The following is a 21,021-nucleotide window of genomic DNA, read 5'->3' on the forward strand; positions in this document are numbered from 1 at the left end:
CAAAGAGTCGGACATGACTGAGCGACTGAACTGAACTGAACTTACATAGACATCACCTTCTGCCTACGACATACCAAAATTCCAGACTCTCAGAAGGAAAGCAGGTTTTCAGCATAAACCACATTGTACAAACAGGTCAGGCACAGGTGAGCCACTATTATAAATTGGGGGAGGGAGGGAACCTTCTCCAAATCCAAGTTCTCAGATGCTAGCCAAGGGCTAACCTAACAAACAGGACTTTCTAAGGACAGCAGGGTCAAGTCTTCTATTTTAACTATTTTCTGCACAGGATGGATATACATTTTGTTTATCCACTCACCAACGATTAAGCTGTTTATATGTTTTGGCTAGTACTGTAAATAATAGTGCTTCGAACATTCACATACAACTTTTTAAAAAATTTATTTTATTATAGTATAGTTGACTTATAATGTTGTGTTAATTTCTATACAAGCTTTTTAGTGGACATATATCTTCATTTCTCCTGGGTCACATGATAATTTTACACTTGACACCTTGAGAAAATGCCAAATTGTTTTCCAAAGTGTCTGCACCATTTTATATTCACCATTATATGGGGAATATAAAACAATGTTCCAGTTTCTTCACATCCTTGCCAACACTTGACATTATCTTTTTTATTACAGCCATTCTAGTGGGTGTGGAGGGGGATCTTATTGTAGTTTTAATTTGCACTTCCCTAGTGATCAATGATTTTGAACATCTTTTCATGTGCCTATTAGCCATTCACATGCCTTATCTAAAGAAATGTCTACTCAAGTTGTTCATTTTAAAGTTGGACTGTCTTTTTATAATAACATAAAATAATATATAAGTAAGAATTCTTCATGTAGTCTGGATATGAGTTCTGCATCAAACACATGATTTGCAAACATTTCTCTCAGTCCACGGTTTGTCTTTTCACTTTCCTGTTGGTATCTTTTGAAGTACAGAAATTTTAATTTCAATTAAGTATAATTTATTAGGCTTTATTTTATCACTTTTGCTTTTGGTGTTACTTCTAACATATGATTGCCTATGCCCAGATCATAAAAATTCACTCTATGTTTTCTTCTAAACATTTATAGTTTTAATTCTTGCATTTAGCTCTGTGGTCCAATTTGAGTTAATATTTGTGTAGGCATGGCCCTGCCCATCAGAGCAAGACCCATATTCCCCTCCAGCCAGTCACTCCCATCAAGAAGCTTCCACAAGCCTCTTATCCTTATCCATCAGAGGGCAGACAGAATGGAAACCAGTTACAGAAAACTAACCAAACTGATCACTTGGATCATAGCCTTGTCTTACTCAATGAAAATATGAGCCATGCTATGTAGGGCCACCTAAGATGGATGGGTCATGGTGGAGGGTTCTGACAAAATGTGGTCCACTGGAGAAGGCAATGGCAAAACACTTCAGTATTCTTGCCTTGAGAACCTCATGAACAGTATGAAATGGCGAAATGGTATGACACTGACTGATGAATTCCCCAGGTCAGTAGGTGCCCAATATGCTACTGGAGAAGAATGAAGAAATAACTCCAGAAGAATGAACAGACAGAGCCAAAGTGAAAACAACGCCCAGCTGCAGATGTGACTGGTGATGGAAGTAAAGTCTAATGCTGTAAAGAACGATATTGCATAGGAACATGGAATGTTAGGTCCGTGAATCAAGGTAAATTGGAGATGGCAAGAGTAAACATCAACATTTTAGGAATCAGTGAACTAAAATGGACTGGAATGGGCGAACTTAATTCAGATGACCATTGTATCTACTACTTTGGGCAAGAATTCCTTAGAAGAAATGGAGTAGCCCTCACAGTCAACAAAAGAGTCTGATATGCAGTACTTGGGTGCAACCTCAAAAATGACAGAATGATCTCTGTTTGTTTCCAAGGCAAACCATTCAATATCACAGTAATCCAAGTCTATGCCCCAACCACAAATGCCAAAGAAGCTGAACGGTTCTATGAAGACCTACAAGACCTTCTAGAATTAACACCAAAAAAAGATGTCCTTCTCATCATAGGGGACTGGAATGCAAAAGTAGGAAGTCAAGAGGTACCTGGAATAAAACAGGCAAGTTTGGCCTTGGAGTACAGAATGAAGCAGGGTAAAGGCTAACAGTTTTGCTAAGAGAACACACTGGTCATAGCAAACCAAACACCCTCTTCCAACAACACAAGAGAGACTACACATGGACATCACCAGATGGTGATAATCAATCAAAATCAGATTGATTATATTCACTGCAGCCAAAGATGGAGAAGCTCTATACAGTCAGAAAAAAACAAGACCAGGGACTGTGGCTCAGATCATGAACTCCTTATTGCAAATTTCAGATTTAATTGAAGAAAGTAGGGAAAACCACTGGACCATTCAGGTATGACCTAAATCAAATCCCTTATGATTAAACAGTGGAAGAGACAAATAGATTCAAGGGATTAGATCTGACAGACAGAGGGCCTGAAGAACTATGGGCAGAGGTTTGTAACATTGTATAGGAGGTGGTGATCAAAACCATCCCTAGGAAAAAGCAATGCCAAAAGGCAAGATGGTTGTCTGAAGAGGCCTTACAAATAGCTGAGAAAAGAGAAGCGAAAGGCGAAAGAGAAAAGGAAAGATATACCCATCTGAATGCAGAGTTCCAAACAACAGCAAGGAGAGATAAGAAAGCCTTCCTCAGTGATCAATGCAAACATACTGAGGAAAAGAATAGAATGGGAAAGACTACAGACCTCTTCAAGAAAATTAGAGATACCAAGGGAGCATCTCATGCAAAGATGGGCACGATGAAGGACAGAAATGCTATGGACCTAACGAGCAGAAGATATTAAGAAAAGGTGGCAAGAATACACAGAAGAACTATACAGAAAAGATCTTCACGACCCAGATAACCACTATGGTGTGATCACTCACCTAGAGCCAGACATCCTGGAGTGCCAAGTCAAGTGGGCCTTAGGAAGGATGACTATAAACAAAGCTAGTGGAGGTGTGGGAATTCCAGCAGAGCTATTTCAAATCCTGAAAGATGATGCTGTGAAAGTGCTGCACTCAATACGACAGCAAATTTGGAAAACTCAGCAGTGACCACAGGACTGGAAAAGGTCAGTTTTCATTCCAATCCCAAAGAAAGGCAATGCCAAAGCATGTTCAAACTACCGGACAATTGCACTCATTTCACATGCTAGCAAAGTAATGCTCAAAAGTCTCCAAGCTAGGCTTCAGCAGTACATGAACTGAGAACTTTCAGATGTTCCAGGTGAATTGAGGAAAGGCAGAGGAACCAGAGGTCAAATTGCCAACATCCGCTGAATCATAGAAAAAGCAAGGTAATTTCAGAAAAACATCTGCTTCATTGACTATGCCAAAGCCTTTGACTGTGTGGATCACAATAAATTGTGGAAAATTCTTAAACAGATGGGAATACCAAACCAACTTACCTGCCTCTGAGAAACCTGTATGCAGGTCAAGAAGCTACAGTTAGAACTAAATATGGAACAATGGACTGGTTCCAAATTGGGAAAGGAGTACGTCAAAGATGTATATTGGCACCCTGCTTATTTAACTTATATGCAGAGTACATAATGTGAAATGCCTGGCTGGATGAAGCACAAGCTGGAATCAAGATTGCCAGGAGAAATATCAGTAACCTCAGATATGCAGATGATACCACCCTTATGGAAGAAAGCAAGAGGAACTAAAGAACCTCTTGATGAAGGTGAAAGAGGAGAGTGAAAAAGTTGGCTTAAAACTCAACATTCAAAAAACAAAGATCATGGTATATGGCCCCATCACTTTATGGCAAGAAGTTGGGGCAGCAATGGAAACAGTAACAGACATTATTTTCTTGGGCTCCAAAATCACTGCAGATGTGACTGTAGCCATGAAATTAAAAGATGCTTGCTCCTTGGAAGAAAAGCTGTGACAAACCTAGCCAGTGTATTATAAAGCAGAGACACTACTTTGCCAACAAAGGTCCATCTAGTCAAAACTATTGTTTTTCCAGTAGTCATGTATGGATGTGAGAGTTGCACTATAAAGAAAGCTGAACAGCAAAGAATTCATGGTTTTAAACTGTGGTGTTGGAGAAGACTCTTAAGAGTTCCTTGGACTGCAAGGAGATCCAACCAGTCCATCCTAAAGGAAACCAGTCCTGAATACTCATACGAAGGACTGATGCTGAGGCTGAAACTCCAATACTCTGGCCACCTGATGCGAAGAACTGACTCACTGGAAAAGACCCTAATGCTGGGAAAGATTGATGGTGGGAGGAGAAGGGGAAGACAGAGTATGAGATGCTTGGATGGCATCATCGACTCAATGGACATGAGTTTGAGTAAACTCTGGGAGCTGGTGATGGGCAGGGAGGCCTGGGGTACTGCAGTCCATGGGGTCTCAAAGAATTGGACATGACTGAGCAATTGAACTGAACTGAACTGATACCTAAATAAGCAACAACAACAACAAACATATGAAAGGATTTTCAACATTGTTAACTGTCAGGGAAATGTTAAGTAAAGCCACAGTTAAATACTACTACATAACTCACCAGAAAAGGTAAAATTAATAAGATTGATGATACCAAGCACTGACAAAGAATGTGAAGTAACTAACAACTCATACACAACTGAGCAGAGCTTAAATTGATACAAGTATTTGAAAGACAGCATGGCAGTAATCTACCAACACAGAACAAATCCTTTACCATCTGATCTAATAATTCTACTCAGGTATATCATGATCAGAAACATATAGATAAGGACAAGAATACTTAGAGCAGCACTGTTCATAATAGACAGCAACTGGAAACAACATAAATGTCTATCAACAGTAGAAGGGATAAATAAAATAAATGGAGTATGTTTATTCAATGAAATACTAGAGTACAAACAGCAAAAGTGAACAAATTACTGTTACATGCAACAATATGAATGAATCTCACAAATATAATATTGTACAAAAGAAACAAGCTAAAGAATGTATACTTTCTGTAGTTAAAACTCAGAAACAGCCTTAAAAGTTAGGACTAGTCATTACTTTGGGGGAGGAGAGAGTATGTAGACATAGGGAGAAGAAACAGTTTCTGGAGTACTGGAAATTTCTTGCACTGGGTGGTGTATTGGAGTTGTACACCTTTCGGTAGTTATGATATGCTTCAACAAAAATTTCTGGACACTGTAGAAAATGGGACTATATATCAGACGTTTATGTGTTTATCTTAGAAGATTTATTTTCTCAGTGTACTTGTGTTTTACCCTTAGCAGGACCATTACATTTAAAACATGGTCAGAAATGTTCATCTGTCACCACAGCTTACCTAATTTACTCTGTACCTTCTCCTTCCCTTGCAGTTCAACAGTGAGCCTTCGGATCTCCTCATGGGCCATCTCTAGCTTCCATGCTACTTGCTCCAAATCTCTCTCTCTGCAGTTTTGTGGTGTTTTATCTTTTTCTGGATCTTCATTATGGGACTGAAATAAAACTGTCGTTAGTAGTACACTGAAAAGTAAATATATTCTTAGGATATTGCCCTATAAGTGTTTGAAAGCCAATAAAGAAGAGTAGATTATTTATGTGCATTTCTTTTATTAGGTTGAACCATATAAAATTGGTGATACTTTATTGTTTTTATACAATTTCACCTTCAAACCTAACCTACTTAAGAGATTATGGTTATATAATTATTTCAAAAACTAGAAATTCAATCATAAAAATAATCTTTGACAAAAAAGAGGGAAAATAGTCCTCATTTATATGGTAATTAAATACAGCTTGTAAAATGCCTTTACATTAAATTTTATTTAATTTCAAAGTTGGAACAATTAAGGCTCAATTCATGTTTAGAGCTCCTTTCCTACAACTATTTTTAAAGCATTTTAAAAGCTAAGTGAGAAATTCAATCTCAATTATATTTGGCTTTTGATCCCCAAGATATGTATTTCGTATATGAATATAACTTCATTATACAAATTTTTCTAAAAAGGAAGAAAACAACCAAATATTAGTGCAATCTACATAACAAAACTACTTTCGGCTTACTGGTATATTTCCTTGCAGTATTTTTCATTTACATATATTTTTTACATAGTCATAATCTCAATCTATGTACACATTTCTGTCTAGCTTTTTCATTTAACATTATATTAGGAATATTTTTCTACATTGCTGTATAGATTTGTAATGATAATTTTTAGAGGCTATATAATGTACCAGTGGGTGTAGCATAATTTATATAATCATTTCAACATTTTGGTACTTTTCCATTTTTGCTATTGAAAGTAATATTATGGTTTCATCCACATATATTTATCTTGGTTGCTTCCCATTGTTAAATTCTCTATATATACTTTATTCACTGAATTTAACTCTTAATAACATTTCCCTAGATCAAAAATAATTTCCACAAAGAATTACTTATATTTAAAATAATGTGTTACACATTTTAAAGGACCTCCCCCCAAAAAGAAGCTTTGAATATATTTGGAAAGAAGTGTGTGCTGTCCCAAGGTGATTTTTCAAAGGACATAACACATATTGATTGCTTAAATTTTGATACATTCAATAAAAATCAGCTATTGTGTTAAACAATTTATTTTTTCTTCCCAAATTTCTATGATGTGTTCATAATACTCTCATGCACAACTGATATCTTTTACAGCATGGATTTATACATTTTAATGTATTCAAACAAAATACTTCCAAGGTAAAACTAACTTGTAATTACCTATTATTATTAAGCAAAAGATTGTAAATTTTTTCTTACCTCACTCAGACTTTTTTTAGACTGATGCACAGGTCCTTGATGTTTCTGATGTTCCTTTTGCAGAGGCTGGTGGGTTTGTTCAAGTTTCTCCTAAGTGAGGTGAATGAAAATTATATCAATCAGCTTCATGAACAAAAATGTCATTTAAATTAAAAAATATATAATCAAGTAGAGAAAGAGGGAGCACAATCCAGTCAATTTTATGAGGCTAGACTATGCATTCTCAATGAGATAATACTGCCCCCAGGGGAGTTCAGACTGATTCCTAAGCGGGGGAAATCTTACCCTTTTAAGTACAAAGTACAGATGCCTATGGTACATATTTAGAATTACTTTATATCAGTACCACCAAGATTTCATGGGAGAGTGATAGAAAAAATTATCTTATTATAGAAGTTTAATGAAAAAAAGGCTGGCTAACACTGCCTAGATGGACCTTGATATTAAAACCTGACAAAGGTAACACAAAAAGAAAAATTACAGGGCCACCTCACTCATAAACATAGATGCAAAAATTTAAAGAAAAGTTTATCAAACTGAATCTATACTATTTAGAAAGGATAACATATCATGAAGGAGTTGGATTTATCCCAGGAATACAAGATAGGTTTAACATTAGAAAATTTAATCAATGAAATTCTCATATTAACAGGTAAAAGTTCTAAATAACTTCATCATTTCAGTAGCTGTAGAAAAAACTCAACATTTTCTAAACTCAACATTAATTCCTAATAGAAGCTCTGAACAAATTAGGAATAAAAGAGAACTTTCTTAACTCAATAAAGTCTATCTTTAAAAAACAGCAACTCTTTTTTTTTTTTTTTACAGAATATAGCTTTATTTATAGAATCTTACAAATAAAAACATTTACAGTCTACATAACTTATTTTCTTTTCTAATATATCCTCATAACTCCTGACTTATTTAAAAAAAAATACTGTGATGGAATTGTAGAACTGTAAAAGAAAATATGAATAATAAAAATCTAACCTCTTTTGCAAAAATTAGACAACTTTTTGAAAAAACAGCAACTCTTAATCAAACATCATACTAGTGAATAGCTGAACACTTTCTCTCTGATATCATTAACAAGACAAATATGTCTGCTATTCAAGATAATACTAAAGATCCAAGTCAGTATAGTAAGGTAAGTAAAGAAATTTAAAGGAATAAAGATGGGAAAGGAAGAAACAAAAGTATCATTATTCTCAGATACAGGTGGAAAAAGCACAAAATCTTCAAATAAATTATTAAAATGAATGCAAAATTTTAGCAATATTGCTAAGTATAGTCAATATGTGAAAATAATTATAGTTTTAATACTAGCAATAGATAATTAGAAAATTAAATTCTCAAAAAACATACAGCATTTACTACTAATAGCATCCAAAAATATGAAGTAACTAGCAATAAATACAACAAAAAATGGGCAAGATTTTGTGAAAAAAGTGATAAAACGTTACTTATATACATTAAAAAGTAAATGAAGAGATAGTCTATGATCACAGATAACATAAATATTTTAAGATAGCCAACTCCTCTCAAATAAATTTATAGAGTCAATGCAACCAAAAATCAAAATCCCAGAAGGAAAGAATTTCTTAAACAGGACAGAAAAACACTAACTATAAAACAGATAATTGATAAATTGAACAATGTTAAATTTAAGAACTTCTGTTCCTTAAAAGACACTGTTAAGAATATTAAAAAGACAAGTCACAAAGTGGGGAAAAAGTATTTCTGATACATAATCAATAAAAAGACTTGAAACCAGAACACAGACAATACATGTAAATATGAAGACAGACAACTCAATTTTTTAATGGACAAAAGACCTGAAAAAACACTAACAAAATAGGAAATTCAAGTGACAAATAATCATGCTAAATTCATTTGTAATCAGGGAAATGCTAATTAAAACCAATATGGGATATCATTATGCACCTAGTAGTTCAGCAAAAATTTAAAAGTCTGAAAACACCAGGTGTTGATGAGAAGCAAAGGCATTCTCATACAATACTAGTGCCAGAATAAACTGGTACCACTACTTTAAGAAGAAAGTTTGACATTATCTAGTAAAGCTGAAGATCCACATAACTCTATAATTTCCTAAATCTCCTCTTAGGTGTATACCCTATACAAACGAATGCACATACAGAAGAATACTCACAGCAGCATAACTGATAAAATTAAAATACATTCAAAATAGATATAAATTGGAAATAACCCAAATTAGCATAGAATAGATAGTCTCCTGTTGTATATTCACATGATGGAATAATATATAGCAGTGACAAGCTGATTAAAAATAAATAATATAAACATAACGTTTTACAAAAAAGCACTTCCCAAAGTTCATTCCTTGTATGTAATGTTCAAAAATAGACAAAACTAATATATTATTTAGGGATGCATATCTTTGTGGAGAGGAAGGGGGTTGTGATCAGATAAGAAATGTTCTAGGCAGTTGGCAATGTTGTATTCCTAACAGGACCAGTGGTCACATGGGTATTTATTCAACAACTATTAGTCAAACTGTATTTTTAAAGTGTTACCATTTTTCTGCACATATTCTGTCATATTCTGCAGTAAAATATTAAAAAAAAAACAACTTTGATTATTCCTGGCATTATAAGTCATCTCTTTGTCCTCTGCCCCATGCAACAATAAAGTGGTTAAATAAATTCTGATACATCCATTTAAAGGATCTATGTTATCAAAAAGACAAAGGAAAATCTCTACACACTAATACAGAAAGTGAAAACAACAGGCATAATGGAATATAATTTGAATTTTTAAGAGAATGGAAACTTTTTGGAAAGATAGGTTAAAAAATTGTTGGCAGTGGTTGCTTAGCAGTACGGAAGTGAGGAATTGGGGTGAGAAGATAGCTTGTTTTTCATTCTATTTTATACTGCTTGAATCCTTTTTTTACTATGTGCCTGTATTAAGTTAAAAAGCCGATCAGTCATTTCAGTTCAGTCGCTCATTCGTGTCCGACTCTTTGCGACCCCATGAACCGCAGCACGCCAGGCCTCCCTGTCCATCACCAACTCCCAGAGTCCACCCAAACCCATGTCCATTGAGTCGGTGATGCCATCCAACCATCTCATCCTCTGTCGTCCCCTTCTCCTCCTGCCCTCAATCTTTCCCAACATTAGGGTCTTTTCCAATGAATCAGCTCTTTGCATCAGGTGGCCAAAGTATTGGGAGTTTCAGCTTCAACATCAGTCCTTCCAATGAACACCCAGGACTGATCACCTTTAGGATGGACTGGTTGGATCTCCTTGCAGTCCAAGGGACTCTCAAGAGTCTTCTCCAATACCACAGTTCAAAAGCATCAATTCTTCTGCACTCAGCTTTCTTTATAGTCCAACTCTCACATCCATACATGACTAATGGAAAAACCATAACCATGACTAGATGGACCTTTGTTGGCAAAGTAACATCTCTGCTTTTTAATATGCTGTCTAGGTTGGTCATAACTTTCCTTCCAAGGAGTAAGCGCCTTTTAATTTCATGGCTGCAATCACCATCTGCAGTGATTTTGGAGTCCAGAACAATAAAGTCAGCCACTGTTTCCACTGCTTCCCCATCTATTTGCCATGAAGTGATGGGACCGGATACCATGATCTTAGCTTTCTGAATGTTGAGCTTTAAGCCAACTTTTTTCACTCTCCTCTTTCACTTTCATCAAGAGGCTCTTTAGTTCTTCTTCACTTTCTGCCATAAAGGTGGTGTCAACTGCACATCTGAGGTTATTGATATTTCTCCCGGCAGTCTTGATTCCAGCTTGTGCTTCCTCCAGCCCAGCGTTTCTCATGATATACTCTGCATATAAGTTAAATAAGTATGGTGACAATATACAGCCTTGACGTACTCCTTTTTCTATTTGGAACCAGTCTGTTGTTCCTTGTCTAGTTCTAACTGTGCTTCCTGACCTGCATGTATAGATCTATAGAATGGAATATTACTTTATAATAAAAAAGAAAAAATACACAACAAAACAGATATATCTCAATTATTTGAGTCAAATAAGCCAGACCAAAAAGAGTTCATAGTCTATGGTTCCATTTGTATAAAGCGGTAGGAAATGCAAACTGGTCTATAATAACAGAAACAGATCAGTGGTTCTAAGGACCATGTTGGGAAAGAATAAATTTAAGGAAACTTAAATATGAAACTTTTGCCTGTGGTGGATATTTTCATTATCTTGATTGTGGTGTTGGTTTCATGAATGTATACATGTAACAAAAAATTATACACTGTAAATATGTTCAGTTTATTGTATATTGATTATACCTTTTAAAAACTTAAAAAAAATTTCAAGGATCTTATTATCACGAATTGTAGCTTGTAAAAATTTCATTGCCTCCCCAGTTATATTTTACATAGACTAATGTTGAACTAACCTGTGCATAAAGTAGATGAGAGAATCATTCCTACGAAAATGGGACCACATATGATGACTTGAAAGCCCAAGAAGTTTTGCAAGGCCTGATCTACAATATGAACTATATTTTACTTAACATTAGTTTTTTTTTTGTTGTTGGCTTTTTAACTGTGGAAAATTCTTAAAGAGATGGGAATACCAGACCACCTGACCTGCCTCTTAAGAAATCTGTATGTAGGTCAGAAGTACAATTTTTTGTTACATGTATACATTCATGAAACCAACACCACAATCAAGATAATGAAAATATCCACCACAGGCAAAAGTTTCATATGCTTTCTTAAATTTATTCTTTCCCAACATGGTCCTCAGACAACCAATGACCTGTTTCTGTTATTATAGACCAGTTTGCATTTCCTACCGCTTTATACAAATGGAACCATAGACTATGCACTCCTTTTGGTCTGGCGTATTTGACTCAGATAATTGAGATATATCTGTTTTGTTGTGTATTTTTTCTTTTTTATTATAAAGTAATATTCCATTCTATAGATCTATACATTTACCTGTTGATGAACATTTGAGTTGATTATACAAGGAAAGTTGCTGTGACATGTGTAAGTCTTTACACAGGCACAGGCTTTCATTTCTCTTGGTATATTCCCAGGAGTGGAATGTAACAGTTGCATGTTTAACTTTTTAAGGTAATGCTAAGCAATTTTCAAAGTGGCAATATCATTTTATATTCCCATCAGTAGAATATGAGGATTATAGTTGCTTTACATTGTCAACAATACTTGATATGGTTAGTCTTTAATTCTGGGCATTCATTGATATTGATAAATTGATAGTGGTGACTCGTGATTTTTGTGTTTTCCTAATAGTAAATGAATTTAAGCATTATTTAATGTGCTTATTTACTATTTGTATATCTTCTCTGGTGCAGTTGCTTTTTAAATTTTTTGCCCATTTTTTAACTGGGTTGTATGTGTTATTATTATTGAGCTATAAGATTTATTTATATATTTAGATAGAAAGATTTTGTTGGACACATTTAAAAAAAAATATTATCTCCCAGTCTGTGCCTTCCTCTTTTATTTTTGTCTTTTGAAGAGCAAACATTCTGAATTTTGATAAAATCCAATTTCATACTCTGTGCTATTCCTGTCTGATAAAAATCTTTCCAAACCCAAGGTCACTAAAATTTTCTTCTATAGATTTTATCTCCTACATGATCTATGAACTGTTCTGAGTTAATTTTTGTATACAGGTAGGATAAAGGTATTATAAAGCCTAAAATTTCATGTGTTACCTTCACACTCTTGTATCTCACAGTGCACCAAAAGCCTAACCATGAATTCCTCTGCTTTTGCCAGATATACCCCCATCTAACAGGAAAGATTCCCTACCCAGCTAGTTCCCCTCTCAGCCCGAACAGCTATACTCTGCCTGGTCCTCAGCTATTTAACAATTGTCATTTCGCCGCCAACTCATGGAATGTTTTAAACAAGCTAGTCATACCCTCCCAGGGGAACAAAGGAGCGCCTCTCCTGTTACCACAAAGTCTGTCTCCCGTGGGTCCTGTGAGCTCACTCTGTTCCTGAATACAACCCCCTGCGGCCCTGCCTGACAGGCAGCGTCCACCCCTGGGCTGTGAGTCTGTGTGATTCACTAACAGCCACATCTCTGTCCAGTGCTGGGTATCATGTGTTTGACTATCTCATAGTATTTAGGGTAGGGACTCCCTCCTTTACCAGTGGGGAAGGGAACTCAATAGAGTTGAGGGAGTTTCTTCTGTTTGTTTTTTGCATATGCCTGTCCAATTGTTCCAGCACCATTTGTGGAAAAGCGCATCTTTTCCCCATTAAATTACCTTCCCATCTGTTTTGAAAATCAATTTACCATACAGATGCAGGTCTTTATTTTGTTCCATTGATCTATATATCTACCTTTACACCAATACCACACTTTCTTGATTACTGCAGCTTTGTGGTAAGTCTTGAAAGCGGGAAGAGTGTATCATCCAATTTGTTCTTCTTTTTCAAAGTTTTTTTGGCTATTCTAGTTCCCTTGCCTTCCTTATCCATTTTAGAATCAACTTGTCAATTTCTACAAAAAAGTGACTCTACTGATTACTTTATGCTCAGGTAAATGACAACATTAGCTTAAACAAAATATAAACAGGAATGTGACAGAAATGTTATGAGTTACATTTTATAGTAACAAAATCCTTTGTACTATCTGTTTTAATTCTTCCTGTCCATGAGTTGTAAAACTATGACTTAGTAGTGATCTAAGTAAACTATGATCTTAGCCTTAAGATCATCTAAGACTTCACCTTCAAAACACCAATTTGTTTTATAGATTCCATCTCCTTCATAACTCCTTAGTTCATCTTCCCTTCTCCATTTACACTCTGAGTCTTGTTTTTGGTTCTCATTCTTTAATTATTTATTATTTAACATCTCCTGAAACCCCAGCTTCCAATATGGCCCCTTGCCAATCCATCTCTCCACGATGGCCAGAGTGATTTTTCTAAAACACAAATCAGATCATGCCATGCATAAGTGCATGTTGCTCTTCTCTTAAAATCATTTAGTGACTCTCCAGATCTCTCACAGCAGTCAGTTATTAGTCAATTTGAAATATTTTTATGCCTCTAGTATGCTCCAGGAACACTGTTGGGTGCTGAGTCCAAACTCTCTCGTTTAGCATGTGAGTCTCACCATGAAGTGGTTTCTGAAAATATCTCCAGGTGCATTTCTCAGCATTGACTCACATGAACCAGTATGTATTATGCACTGTCTTCTCTGCCAGAAATGCCTTTCCCTTCTTCTTCATCCAGCTCACACCTACTCAGCTTTCAAAATGCTACTCAATATCACTTCTTCTGGAAGCCTTTTCTATCCATCCTGACTGAGAACCCCCGGGTTCTCCTAGCCTTCTGTGCCTCATTTTACTAAAGAACTTTCCACACTGAGTTATAACCACTAGTTTATTTCTTTCCTTCATTAGCTTCATTTATTTCTTTCATTTTTCTTTCCTTGCAAGTCCAGATCACATTTAATTTAACTTTGTTCCTACATCTACTAGCACAAAACCTGGCACACAATAGGTTCTCAACAATAAAAATGCTAATTAACATGTGGGGTTTCATTTTAGAGCTATACATATATTAAACAATTTCATTTCATTTTCATGATCATCTTGTGGAGTAGGTGAGTTGCTCCCAGATTTTACAGATATGACATCGAGGCTCACAAAAATTAAGTAATTTATTCAAGGACATACTGCTCACAAGGGGCAGAGCAGGTCCATTCAAACCTAAAGTCTATATTCTTAAGCACTATCAAAATTGGCTTCCTGATATTTTAATGTATGAAAGGTTAAATAAATGCATGCATTCTTCAACTGGCCTGCTTCTTATTCAATTCTGTAGGTAATTCTGGAATACCTGGGGAAAGTCTTTCTGCAGGTTCTGGCTCAGACATCTTTGTGGTTCTGGCTTGGGGTTCCCAAGTTCCAGTTTTCTCAAGAGTGTACTTCTTTCCATGATTAAGTGTGTGATCTGTTCACGGGGGCTGCTCAGAGCCACTGTAGACAAGGCTTCTTGATACATTTCAACTTCCTTTGTTTGCACTTCTGTTAGGAAGAAATAGCAGAAACAATACTGTTACAAGAAATGCAGGCAAATAACTAAAAAGTAGTGGGAAAAGGTTCTCAAAAGAGGTAGATATTCTTCAGTTCAGTTCAGTTGCTCAGTTGTGTCTGACTCTGCAACCCCATGGACTGCAGCACGCCAGGCTTCCCTGTCCATCACCAACTCCCGAAGCTTACTCAAACTCATGTCCACTGAGTCGGTGTTACCATCCAACCACCTTATCCTCTGTCGTCCCCTTCTCCTCCTGCCTTCAATCTTTCCCAACATCAGGGTCTTTTCCAATGAATTGGTTTTTCGCACCAGGTGGCCAAAGTATTAGAGTTTCAGCTTCAACATCAGTCCTTCCAATGAATATTCAGGACTGATTTCCTTTAGGATTGACTGGTTGGATCTCCTTGCAGTCCTTGGACTCTCAAGAGTCTTCTCCAACACCACAGTTCAAAAGCATCAATTCTTCGGCACTCAGCTTTCTTTATAGGCCAACTCTCACATCCATACATGACTCCTGGAAAAACCATAGCTTTGACTAGATGGACCTTTGGTGGCAAAGTAATGTCTCTGCTTTTTAATATGCTGTCTAGGTTGGTATTCTAGATATTACTACCTATGTAAGTTTAAAATTTGTCCTTGCATAACTTTCAAAGTGTATTGTTGTTTCAGTTAGTGTTTGCTCTTGTGGCAGGTATTATACTAAGCATTTGAGATAAATTTATCTGTTTTAATCTAGTGAGGTAGGAATCATATTATCACTTTTAAGAGATGAGGGCTCCGGCACCAAGAAATCTGTCCATAGTCACTCAGCTAATCCTGCCGAAATTCTTGATGATTTCAATATTCAGGTCAATGATTATATTCCAGGAGCCTGTCCTTTCAGTTCCTTTACCAGCTAACTTCCAAAACTCTGGTCCTTTATCCCATCTCAGTCACCTACTCTGTAGTAATTCCCTAGACCTTGTCATTAGCCTGTACAGTTTCTATAGCCTCTCCCTAGCCTCAATTTCAAACATCCTATTCTCCAATCATCCCTCCCACCTCTTTGTACTAGCAGCTCAATTTCAACAATTTTTGACCATACTGGAAACTTCCATCCATTTACTATAAAGACTTTTCAGCGTTCCTTATGCCATCCCTATTCTCATTTCCTTTCTTACCCAGCTTGGATTCTACAGCCCATCATTACAATCACTCCCCTGAAAACACTCACAATTCTCTTGCCTCCTTTCCTTCCATTATACTTGGTGACAAAACTTCAACCTGTTAAACCCAGCACTTCACCAGTGCACTCCAGAAGCTGCATGTAGCTGGAGAACACTGCACAGACAGCACTTGGTTTCATTTCAAACTCATGACTACCAACCAACCTTGAGTGGGCCCCTACTGCTGCTCAGCAATCCTCCTGCATTCCCCTGCTTGTCTTTCTCTCTCATTTTCTAGAGACCTAAACCATTATTTCATCCTCCTCTCTCATCAAATCTCTAATACCTCCTTCCCATCCTCACTCTCAGCTGAATACCTGACTTCTTATTTCACTGAGAAGAGAGAAGTACTCCGTAAAGAGCTCCCACTAGCTCCCCTTACCAAATCTGCCAGCTCTCTGGTACTCTTCCTTCTTGTGAGATTAAACAAGCTACCCTTGTTCCTAAGGCCAGCCCCTCTCCTTATGCACTGGATCTCATTCCTTCTCCTCTCAAAAAAAAAAAAAAGCTCCTGCAGTTGACTCTTATCTCTGCTGCCTCATGGAGCTTTCTTCCCAACTATTCATCTTAGAGACATGGTATAATATCTCCCATGAAAAACAACAGTCATAGGGACTTCCCTAGTGGTCCAGTGGTTAGGACTCCATGCTTCCATGCAGGGGACATGGGTTCAATCCCTGGGTGGGAAACTGAGATCCTGTATGCTGCACACAGCATAGCCAAAAAATTAGAAAATGAAAAGTTAAAAAAAAAAAAATAAAAGTAAAAACAAGGTAATGAAAAGCACAAAAACTTTGCTTCACACGTGTGTCGCCCTCCAGCTCCTCCACCACTTCTTCATTCCTCTTTGCCGCACAACTTCAAGAAAGGATCAGCCATAGCCATGTCCCCTCCTTCTCCTATCATTCTTTCCTGAATTCACTCATTGGCTTTTGTATCCACTGCTCCACAGAAACAGCTCTCCTCAAAAACACAATGAGCTCCACGTGACCAGATCCAATGGTCAATCTCCTATCCTCACTCCACGTAGCCTATTAATTGTTCATTTCCTTTTCTGAAAACACCTTCCTCATTTCTCACCTCGGGCACCACACTCTGCTAGTTTCCTCTTACCTTTCATGCCACTCCTTCTCAGACTCCTTTGCTGACTTCTTACCTCTAAACAATGGAACACATCAGGGCCCAGCTCTGAAACTTCTCTTTACTCCCTAGGGTATCTCCTACCATCCTAAGGCTTTAAGTATTTGCTGTACCTGATGACTCCCAAATTTACATCACTAGTTCACAATGCATTCCAGACATAAACAAAATTGCCTATCTGACCTTTCCACTCAGATGTCTAATATTCACATCCAGATGCGGATGTCCAAGAGCAAACTCTTTACTGTCTTCCCTAAATAGGACCTCCCACATCTACCCCATCTGAGTAGTTAGGATCTCCAGTATTCCAACTGCTCAGGCCAAAGAGCTTGGGGTCACCAGTAATTTCTCTCTTTTTCTCCCACGCAACATGAAATATGTGACCTCGGTATGTGCTGTGCTGCACTTAGTCACCTGCCAGGCTTCTCTGTTCATGGGGATCCTCCAGGCAAGAATACTGGAGTTGCCATGCCCTCTTCCAGGGGATCTTCCTAATCCAGGGATCGAACCCAGGTCTCCCACACTGCAGGCAGATTTTTTACCATCTGAGCCACCAGGGAAGCCCATGACCTTGGTATGGTGGTGGCTTAGTCACTAAGTCGTGTCCAACTCTTGCGACCCCATGGGCTGTATAGCCCGCCAGACTCCTCTGTCTATGGGATTGTCCAGGCAAGAACAATGGAGTGGGTTGCCATTTCCTTCTCCAGGGGATCTTCCCAACCCAGGGATCGAACCCAAGTCTCCTGCATTGCAGGCAGATTCTTTACCAACTGAGCTACAAGGGAAACCCCAAGGGAAGACCTTGGTATAGGGCTCCAAAAAACCCATTATCAAATCATGTTTGCTCCACCTTCAAAAGACATCCTTTAATTACAGACACATTTCTGATGTGATTGACATATGTGTTCCTAAAATAAACAAGGGAATCTGTATTTCACAAAAATGCTCACTAAAAATAATGTAGCTTATGGGAAAATGTTGGCTTGGAGCACTCAAAACCTTTATCATTGCATAATTAATGCTATAAAAAACATTGAGAATCCTAATTATATCAGTTCATTAAAGAGATATGTCAAATTCCTAAAAAAATTAAGGGAATACTATAGCAAATATAAGTAAACAATATAAAGAAATAGAGGAAAATAGAATGGGAAAGACTAGAGACCTCTTCAAGAAAATTAGAGATACCAAGGGAACATTTCATGCAAAGATGGGCACAACAAAGGACAGAAATGGTATGGACCTAACAGAAAAAGAAGATATTAACAGGAGGTGGCAAGAATACACAGAAGAACTATACAAAAAGGTCTTAATGACCCAGATAACCACGATGGTGTGATCACTCACCTAGAGCCAGACATTCTGGAATGTGAAGTCAAGTGGGCCTTAGGAAGCACTACTACGAACAAAGCTAGTGATGGTGATAGAATGCCAAATGAGCTATTTCAAATCCTAAAAAATGATGCTGTTAGGGTGCTGCACTCAATATGCCAGCAAATTTGGAAAACTCAGCAGCGGCCACAGGAGTGGAAAAAGTCAGTTTTCATTCCAGTCCCAAAGAAAGGCAGCGTCAAAGAATGTGCAAACTACAGCACAAGTGCACTCATTTCACTAGCTAGCAACGTAATGCTCGAAATCCTTCAAGCTAGGCTTCAACAGTACATGAACCAAGAACTTCCAGATGTATACTCCGGATTGAGGAAAGGCAGAGGAACCAGAGATCAAATTGCCAACATCCGTTGGATCATAGAAAAAGCAAGAGAACTCCAGATAAACATCTACTTCGCTTCAATGACTATGCTAAAGTCTCTGACTGCGTGGATCACAACAAACTGTGGAAAATTCTTAAACAGATGGGAATACCAAACCACCTTACCTACCTCTGAGAAACCTGTATGCAGGTCAAGAAGCAACAGTTAGAGCTGGACATGGAAGAGTGGACAGGTTCCAGATTGGGAAAGGAGTACGTCAGGCTGTATATTGTCACCCTGCTTATTTAACTTATATGCAGAATACATCATGTGAAATGCCTGGCTGGATGAAGCACAAGCTGGAATCAAGATTGTCAGGAGAAATATCAATAATCTCAGATATGCAGATGATACCACCCTAATGGCAAAAGTGAAGAGGAACTAAAGAGCTTCTTGATGAAGATGAAAGAGGAGAGTGAGAAAGCTAGCTTAAAACTCAACATTCAAAAAACTAAGATCATGGCATCTGGTCCCATCGCTTCATAGCAAATTGATGGGGAAACAATGGAAACAGCGGCAGACTTTATTTTCCTGGGCTCCAAAATCACTGCAGATGGTGACCGCAGCCATGAAATTAAAAGATGATGCTCCTTGGAAGAAAAACTATGATAAACCTAGACAGTATATTAAAAAGCAGACACATCACTTTGTCAACAAAGGCATAACCAAAGCTATGGTTTTTCCTGTAGTCATGTACAGATGTGAGAGTTGGACCATAAACAAGGCTGAGCGCCAAACTGATTTTTTTGAACTGTGGTGCCAGAGAAGACTCTTGAGAGTCCTTTGGACAGCAAAGAGATCAAACCAGTCAATCCTAAAGGAAATCAATCCTGAATGTTCCTTGGAAGGACTGATGCTGAAGCAGAAGTTCCAATACTGTAGCCACTTAATGTGAAGAGTCAATTCAATGGAAAAGACCCTGATGCTGGGAAAGACTGAGGGCAGGAGGAGAAGGGGGTGACAGAGGATGAGATGGTTGGATGGCATCATTGACTCAGTTTGAGCAAACTCCAGGAGACAGTGAAGGACAGGGAAGTCTGGTGGGCTGCAGTCCATGGGGTAGTAAAGAGTTGGACATGATGGAACAACTGAACAACACAGCAAATATAGGGAATTCCCAGGTGGCACTAGTGGTAAAGAATCAGCCTACCAATGCAGGAGATATGGGTTCTACCCCTGGGTCAGGAAGATCCTCTAGAGTAGGAAATGGCTTCCCACTTCAGTGTTCTTGCCTGGAAAATTTCATGGATAGAGGAGCCTGGCAGCTGCAGTCTATGGAATTGCAGAGTCAGACTACGACTGAGCACACATACACAGATACATAGCAAATATAGGACTCTCTTCTTTTTAAAAATCAGGTTTGCTGTAAAGATGAGATCAAGAAGGAGCTGAGTCTGCAGGGTTAAAAAAAAGGCAAAGTGAAAAGGATTAGGACTATCTTTGCAATAAGCACTCTCAAGGCAAAATATGTGGCCAAACAGCCCAGAAGAGGAAAGTGGGATGAATGGGTTTTAGGTGTAAACTCCATGGCTTGCTGGTGAACCCAAATCATTAATATGCTGGGGTCTACAAATCATTAATACGCTGGGGAAAAGGGTATGTGAACTTCCACGTGTAACTCCCATTGTAGTGACATTACTCCCCTATTTCTCAATACTTCATGAGCTAATTAATTTATGCTAGTAACAGAACACAGAGGAGCTTTTGCTTCTTACAGTAAGGCAGATTAGAGCACTCAATGACCTTGCAGCTGAGAAAAACTAAAAATGCCAGGAAAAATTAAAAATTCCTAAAATGCAACCAGAATATGAACAAAACTAGAATGCAAGCTTTTGAGGCAGCAGAAGAAAACTCAGTTATCCAGTGGAAAACAAAAAAGGGGGGAAAAAATGAAACTAGAGTGAAGTACAAATGAATTACATCTTATGATTAGCTCAATTCACTCTGTACCTGAGATTTAAAATACAGAAAACTGTCCATCACGGACCCTTGTGAAAGAAAGTTCTAAAATGAAAAATGGAAAATGATTCCATATAGGATATCTGAAATGAAAGACAAATGCTAAGCAAAGAAAATAATAAATGTGTGGTAAATATAAATATTTACTGGCATAAA

The 21,021-nt window shown here is 37.5% G+C and overlaps 1 protein-coding gene across 5 annotated transcripts in view; it reads right to left on the reverse strand.

The window, feature by feature from the left end:
* The window catches only part of CCDC30 (coiled-coil domain containing 30), a 116,639-nt gene that overhangs the window by 81,747 nt on the left and 13,871 nt on the right, over positions 1-21,021 (reverse strand). For all 5 annotated transcript variants that reach the window (XM_043461681.1, XM_043461682.1, XM_043461680.1 and 2 more), the window contains exons 4-6: positions 14,613-14,800; positions 6,766-6,855; positions 5,320-5,473 (exon numbers count right to left, since the gene is read on the reverse strand). In XM_043461681.1, coding sequence (XP_043317616.1) covers positions 5,320-5,473; positions 6,766-6,855; positions 14,613-14,800 — 432 coding nt within the window. The remainder of the gene's footprint in view (positions 1-5,319; positions 5,474-6,765; positions 6,856-14,612; positions 14,801-21,021) is intronic.

This window comes from Cervus canadensis, chromosome 2 (genome assembly GCF_019320065.1).
Source record: "Cervus canadensis isolate Bull #8, Minnesota chromosome 2, ASM1932006v1, whole genome shotgun sequence".
Classification (NCBI taxonomy): Eukaryota; Metazoa; Chordata; class Mammalia; order Artiodactyla; family Cervidae; genus Cervus; species Cervus canadensis.